General features: G+C 29.6%; 1 protein-coding gene across 1 annotated transcript; it reads right to left on the bottom strand.

Moving 5' to 3' along the window:
- Positions 1 to 2,553: 2,553 nt before the first annotated feature.
- On the bottom strand, positions 2,554 to 4,377 carry LOC114187617 (spermidine hydroxycinnamoyl transferase-like). Its single transcript, XM_028075913.1, has 2 exons — positions 3,263 to 4,377; positions 2,554 to 2,862 (listed from the first exon to the last, which is right to left on the bottom strand). The coding sequence occupies exons 1-2, from the start codon at positions 4,301 to 4,303 to the stop codon at positions 2,554 to 2,556; spliced, it is 1,350 nt and encodes a 449-aa protein (XP_027931714.1). The 5' UTR covers positions 4,304 to 4,377.
- Positions 4,378 to 8,276: the final 3,899 nt, after the last annotated feature.

The following is an 8,276-nucleotide window of genomic DNA, read 5'->3' as shown; positions in this document are numbered from 1 at the left end:
TAGTAATTTTTTTTCAAATTTAAATTTAAAGTAAAAAATACTTGATATTTTTTAAATATCGTTTTCCTAAGAAAAACTGTTATAGTTTATTTTCATAAAAGTTTGTTACAGATATTTTTTATCGAAAAATTTACAATTTCTTTTTATAAATTTTTAAATATTATGGTAAATAATTATTTATAAAGAAAATTACCTATCGAATAAAATTAGTAAAAAAGATAATAAATAATCTTTTTTATATATTTTTTTATAAAAGATCTGCAAATAATACTTCACAAAGTATAATTTTTTTTAGTAACGTTAATTCCTGATCAAAATCATAAGTGTGAGACTCATCCTTTTAATCTCAATCGTGAAGCATTCTCCAAGAAATTTTAAACCAGTAATTATGGCAGCAGCAACTCAATTTCATAACTCTATTACAACTAATAACATAGAATTATTGAAGAAGGATGGGTGGAAATGTAGTTGCATGAGATAGTTGAACATTGAATTATTGAACGTAAAATTTATCTTTGTTGCATAATATTTTAATTTCAGTTAATACGAATTTTCAATCAACGTTCCTTTCACTATGTTTCTTATGACTTTAAAATTTATGTTTAATAACTTCCTTATATTCACAATGAGCAAATTTTATGCTATTATAGTGATGAAATGTTTTTTTTTAAATGATTCATATGGGAGAGTGTTAGATTTATCTCTAGTAAAAAAAATTAATTTAACATATTTACATTCAAAGTTATATTTGGCTGCAAGCCTAAATAAAAAAAAGTTAAATATTTTTTTGTAGTTCCTAAACATGAATATAATTCTCTAACCCAATGATATTAAATTTTTTATATGTTAAATAACATTTTTTAATATTGTAAATAGTTCGAATGTTTACATAAAACGTTGGTTGATAGATTCAAAATATGTAATATAGTTGGGTTCAGTTGGATTTGAGAACTATGTATATTCATTTTTTAAAGTTTTGATACAAACTGTACTAATATTTTGAATAAAGATGAATTTTAATATTATGTCAAATTATAAATTAAAAAATATTTAACTCAAATAAAAATACCCATAAAAATTCCTATGTATATTTTTATAAATATATTTTCTTTTAATATAAAGTTTCATAAAAATCGTTACAAAATCTTTTTATATAAACATCCACCCACACGCACGCAACCCAAATGCATGCAACACACACAAATACATAAGCAAACTAATACACAGACAGACAAACGCACAGACTGTTGAGACAGTCTAACACACACAATTTTGCATGTAATTTAATTAATGATGCGATTATGCATAATAGATTTTCTTAAAAGAAAAAAACTCAATACATTGTTCTTTGATAATACAATCACTTTATGTGACCTTAAGTAATGCTTCACGCAAAAATAATACAAACACAAACATAATCATTCAAATAATAAACAACATAGCACATATATTAAGTCTTCTCGATATATAATTATATAATTATATATATATATATATATATATATATATATATATATATATATATATATATATATATATAAAAGGAAGATTAAGGTTCCCACTAATCAATGCATCTTTACCTTCATTTATCCCATAGGACAAAGCCCTTGCTTTATCCATGTCGTCCTGACTTCTAATGAAGTCAATCTGAATAAATAAATTATTTGTTAAAGTAACATGTGAAATTTAAATAAATACTCAAATATTCTTGATTGTACCTTCATTTTAGGATTTTTTTTATTTTATGAAAAATGAACTAAACTAAATTATACTATACTACTGAATTGCATTAAAAGAACCGAATAAAACTACTCAAATTTAACGTAATTATAACTATATCTTTCAAATGATATATTCACAGAGAAATGGTTTAATCAATTTATTTATTTTAAACATTTGAAAATAGCTAAATTTTGTTATTTCTTCCAAACTATTATGGAGTTCATTTTTACTTAATCAATTATAGAGTTTTATGGTGTGAGTAACCCAACACAGTCAAAAGGGTAATGTAGGTCTATTTTGAGAACAAGTTCAGGGGAAGAGGAATAAGGATATATTAGATTAGGGAATGTACACTTTTCAACTTTAACGGTTCAGGATAATCAGATGCTAACTAAGATTATATGTAGGTGGTAATTAGGGGATGTAATACCTCCTTTACAACTCTTATACCCAAAATCGATAAGCCAATTGCCTTAAATGATTTTAGACCTAATTCCTTAATGGGGTGTATCTATAAGATAATTAGTAAAACGATATCAATAAATCGATAAGCCAATTGCCTTAAATGATTTTGCATGTAATTTAATTAATGTTGCGATTATGCATAATAGATTTTCTTAAAAAAAAAAACTCAATACATTGTTTTTTGATAATACAATCACTTTATGTGACCTTAAGTAATGCTTCAACGCAAAAATAATACAAACACAAACATAATCATTCAAATAATAAACAACATAGCACATATATTAAGTCTTCTCGATATATAATTATATATATATATATATATATATATATATATATATATATATATATATATATATATATATATTATATTTCATCATAGAAATAGTTCTTGAACAGCTGAATATACTCCATTTGAAAGTGTAGAAACAGATAAATAGAGGTATCAGCATCCGGACTATGGGTAATCAATGCCCTCTCTTGTGCAGTGCCACCTGCTAGACCTAAATAGATAGGCTTTTCCAAACCAAGATCTGCTTCGTTCATCGGCATACTCAGCCAACTTGTAATATGAAGATTAGGGTTCCCACTAAACAATGCATCCTTACCTTCATTTATTCCATAAGACAAAGCCCTTGCTTTATCCATGTCGTCCTGACTTCTAATGAGGTCAATCTGAATAAATAAATTATTTGTTAAAGTAACATGTGAAATTCAAATAAATACTCAAATATTCTTGATTGTACCTTCATTTTAGGATTTTTTTTTTATTTTATGAAAAATGAACTAAACTAAATTATACTACTGAATTGCATTAAAAGAACCGAATAAAACTACTCAAATTTAACTTAATTATAACTATATTCAATCCATGACCACCTTAGCTAGGAGGCAACAAGAGGCGTTTAAAGCATAATGCAGAAATAAATTTTCTACGAGATTCTGAGAACAGCAGAAAATCAAAAACAGAAATTTAAAGAACTTTGTTCATGCTATTTTATTTTAATTTTCTTTTTCACGTCAAAGTTAGAAGAAAATACTGTCAAATTACCACAAAAAAAATGGTCCCATGTACCTGTGATTTTATGTACTCATATGTGAGTTCTTCAACTGCTTCCCTTATTTTCTGAGCTGCATGACCCAAAGAATTTGATAAGATTTCTCCAGCGCGTGATGATGCAGTTTTTAAGACCAAAGCATTCCCAAAGTAATTCCTAGGGAGAGGTGGAATTACTCTACTGCGAATATCAGCATTGAAGCGAAGCAGAGTTGGTTGATTCTCATCTAATCCACGAGCCTTAGACGCACATCTCCATACATGTGCCCCAATAGCCTCAAATCTGCTATAAGGTCTTGACCCTTCTCTTGATTTATCAGCATTGGCCTTGTTCTTCAGCTTCTCCACTTGTTCTGCCGTCAGCTTCAACGTCATGGCTTCTACCCTCTTGCTTTTCTCAATAGTGGTGTCACTTCTTCCTAATATGAGAGGCAAAGGCTTGAACTCTTGGTGTTCAAAGCGTGGGGATTGTGGAGGCTCTGTGAATTTTAGCACAGTTCGGTCCAAAAAGGGCATTTCATGAGGCTCTAATGTCTCTCCACGAGCCAACTTTGCCCATGAGTTGATGAACTGAATGGAAGCAACACCATCTGACAAAGTATGAGATATAGCAACTCCAATGGAAAACGCTTCATCGCCAAGGAAACTTGTTACTTGCACTACTAACAAGGGAAGTTCCTCAATTGGGGTGTTTGTGTACTCAACTTTTGGAACCAAGTCCTTGGCGGAGTCACCCATAAAGTCACCATAATCATGCACTGTTTTTGTGGATTCTGCATCAATCAACACCGCTCCTTTTGCATTACAATTCAATTCCAATCTGCCACCTTCTTCTAACTTTCTCAATCTACCAGCCACTGGGTAGTAGTAACACAAAATCTTGCTAAGAGAGTTTCTTATGCGTTCAACTAATGCGTCATGGTTGTGCTTTGCATTGTAAACGTAGATGGTGGGGGTGTGGCTCTGACGCGCCACTTGATCAGGCTCAGACAGCCATTGAAAACCCTCTGGAGTTGGTTCATTTGGAACTACTGTGTGATAAGCTTTGATGGATACCATTTTTGTGGAAGGTTTCTATTGCAACACTCACAAACGAAAATGAACTTATAAGATCAAGTTCATTGTAATGTAGAAAGTGGCATTGGTTGATTCTTACTTTCACTAAATATAAAAGTTAGATTCAGACTTAGATTTTCAATATTTCGTACATCGTAACTCCTTGGAAGAGCTTTCTATCTATAAATTATCTATAAATGAACTTAATTCAAGACAAATTATAGAAAAGGTGGTAAGCCACAAAATTGTTATCATATCAGTAGGATCTTATATATTTGTCTTAAAATGAAATATTTTCTAAGAAAACCTATGTCTCCTCAATTATTGAAAGTATCATTGAATGACATGTAGCGTTGATTTTGGAACTGTCTGATGATGATTGTCATTTATCGAAAGGTTTCTACTGCATTATGATTAAAGTGAAATTTTGCTTTAGGAATTGCATTTTTTTTCTCTTTGCAAAGCTGCATGAACCATTTTTGTTATCCAATGTCAAAGTTTTCAATACACATGTGATATGTGGTGGCAAAACGAGCTTTTATCTTTTTTACTATTTGATTTGGTGAGAGTGATAGATTCTTTTTCTCTTGTGGAAATTCCATAATTAGATTTCACGCCAAAATGCAGGTAAAGTCTTTGTTGTTTTCATTTTCTTTTTCTGAATTATTAGTTCTCTGTTGATTATTTTACTATCAATCAAATTTTAAACTACAAAAATAACCAAGGAGATATAACGCCGAAGAAATTAGAGGAGTTTATCGCAATTGTAATTCGCATGTAAGGAGAACTTCAAGCCATAAAATATTAAAGCCAAAAGCATGTGAAAGAAAACATATCTGTAAAATGATTCATAAATGTTTTGTTTTGTATCTTAACCTATAAAGGAATGAAATGTTTTCTTACTTATTGTTCAAATTACATGAAACTAAATACATTAAGTGAATGTTATTCGAAATCATCAAGGATAAAAAAAATTATATTTGATATCAAGTAGTAGCCTACTACTGAACATAATAAATAATTTTTATTTATTTTCTAATCTCCAATTTCGATAATTAATTAATAACAATATTATTATTATTATATCATACATAAAACGACAAATAAAAAATTTAATGAAAAATTAGTAAAGCAAAACAAATAAAAAAGAGAAATATAAAATAAGAATATTAAAAATAAAAACAGATATTTCTTTGGACAATTTATTTTTAATTAATAACAAGATAGTGCAGTTTACTTTTAGTTAATTTGTTATAAATAATAGTGTAATATTAATTATTTAATTTTTATTTTATCAAATTTTTTATTTAAATATTATAACACTTAAATGTAATTATTTAAATAAATATTTATTTTAACATAATAGTAAATATACAAATTTCTTTAAAGGAAACATTATAACAAATTTAGAAGAAAAAAAAAACTATAACAGATGTAAATGTAATATTAATTATAAACAATTATAAATATCTAAAGACTTCAATATAAAAATACTATAAAATTAATTTACTACATATAATAATAACAATTAATGTAATCAGATTTTATTATTTATACTAATACTAATGATATCATAACGAATGTTTATAAATGATTATACTTAACCAATGTAATTAAATTTTATCATTTATACCAATACTAATGATATCATAACAAATGTTTATAAATAATTATACATATTTTAACATTTTTATGTAACAAAATTATAAAACTAATATATATATATATATATATATATATATATATGTTAAACTAATTACATATAATATAATTAATTCTTAAGTTTAATCATCATAACAACAAAATACAAAAATTTTTATTGTAAGACCCTAGAAAATGATGTTTTAAAAGTGATAGTGGTTTAAAAATAGTGAGACTCAATTATTTTAATATTAAAAGGTTTTAGTATAAATAGAATTGTTATAAACGAGTTTCATTATTTTAAAACATATCATCTCTAGAAACCACTTTTCTAGAGTTCTTTGACTTCTCTCTTAAAGTTCTGCCTCTCTGGTCGTCTGATTGAAGAACCGAGACCATAGGATTGATCCTCTCGGCGAGCTCTTTAAATTGGATTGATCAATTTCTCTGTTCGTGTAAGTTGAGTTTCCGCTCTCTTTTTTAGTCTTTTTCTGTTTTCTATTGCATGCGAGCCTTCTTCCACTTGCATGCGACGTTTTAATCATCAGTATGAGTCTTTACTGATTAGTGATCATAACAGTATGTTCTGATCGTGCTTGTGATGTTTCTATGTGTAGATAGAGCATTTTGTGGAGTTAGAGATATTGACGTTTTTAAGGCGTTGACGTTTGTAAAGCTGTCTAAATAGGATAATATAAGGAAAGCTAACTGTTTTGCTTGGATTTCGTGTAGAAATCATTCTGATGACTTTGAATTGCATAATTGAGTGTTGTATGAGTGCTTAACCTGTGTAATTGAGTGTATGATTGGATTGTGCTAGATTCATGGACTGTTGCATGTGAGAACAGATTGGGAATCTGGTATTTTCGCCTAAGTGAGCAGCTCTCGCCTGAGCGAAAACACCAAAAACTCATCCCCTGTCTCTGCGTGAGATCTCGCCTAGGCGAGCCAATCTCGCTTGAGCGAGAGCCACTCTCGTCTAAGCGAGATAGCTTAGCCTGAGCGAGAATTCGCCCAGAGTTTGGGTTGTTCTCCATTTCGAGCCTCGCTCAGGCGAGAATGACTCGCCTAAGCGAGAGAGCCCTTTCGCCTGAGCGAGACCTTTCAGCTTAGGCGAGAACCTTTACAACTAAGTGTTATTTCTCTATTTCTAATGGATGAAGCTATGTTTAAATGTTAAAATGTGAACTTAGTTATGATATGCATGAATTGTTATGACTGGTAATATGTGTGGTAAAATTGCATGAAGTTGGAATATGAGAAGAAGTGGTTGAATTAGAATTTCAAGGGAAATTCAAAAGAGTATGTTAGTGTGTGTAAGGACATGAGGACTCCGTATGGGTTGGTATCCTAATGCTCCAATAACCATTAAGGCTCATGTAGAGTGTACTGGATTATGTCGTGAGGAGTAGTAGGAGGTCCTAGTCTGTGGACCCGATTCAGTCACAGAGGCGAAGGGGACTTACCTTGGGAGTGGTTGGGTGATAACCCCTTGTGTCCAAACTCTGCAGAGTTTGGGAACCTTCACAGGTGCAAGCCACCTAGAGATCCAATGTCGCTTACATAATCCGAATATCGAGTCTAGAGTAATATATTTGCATTGTGTTTGGGGTGGTCTATGTCATTCTGGTGAAGATGAGAAAGATTGCATGATTTCTGTTTATAATTGAACTGTATGATTCCTTTAATCAGATTAGCTTACCCTTGCTTTCTTTGTGTCTGTCTCGTGTTGTATGTTTTCCTTTTGCGATGATCACCTATTCGGTGGGAGCATATGTGATTGCAGCATCAAAGGCGCTTCTGGAGGACGCGGGAAAATTTAAATTTATGATCATCTTATAATTTATTCTTATTTTACTATACATCTATTAATAATTTAAAAAAAAAACATTATGACTAAAAATTTTACTTCTTTTATTATTAAATTTTATTAACGTAACCTATAAATTATTCATTATCTAATTTTAACTAAAATAAAAAAATTATTTATTTCTAGTCTTCTAATCATCAACATCAAACTTATTATTAACTTCAATTGTTTAACCTTATACTTATACCTTCTCAATTTTCTTTTAAATTACAACAATTACAAAAATATTTCTACCTTATTTTACCTTATCCTTAATTTATTTTTATTTTCTCTTTCCAACATAAAATCCTAGCTCTACTCCCAAAGCTAGCCCTCACTCCATCGCCTGGACATCCTCAGCACCACTTGTATCAAATCTTTTGAAATTTATCATCACGTCAAGTCTCCAATATATAACTAAACAAAAATGCATAATTTAAATAACATTCAAGTGACACATATAGGACTCGAACCCAAGTCCTCACA

This window comes from Vigna unguiculata, chromosome 6 (genome assembly GCF_004118075.2).
Source record: "Vigna unguiculata cultivar IT97K-499-35 chromosome 6, ASM411807v1, whole genome shotgun sequence".
Taxonomy (NCBI): Eukaryota; Viridiplantae; Streptophyta; class Magnoliopsida; order Fabales; family Fabaceae; genus Vigna; species Vigna unguiculata.
Note: the sequence above shows the minus strand (reverse complement) of the source record. Positions and strands in the feature narration are given on the sequence as shown.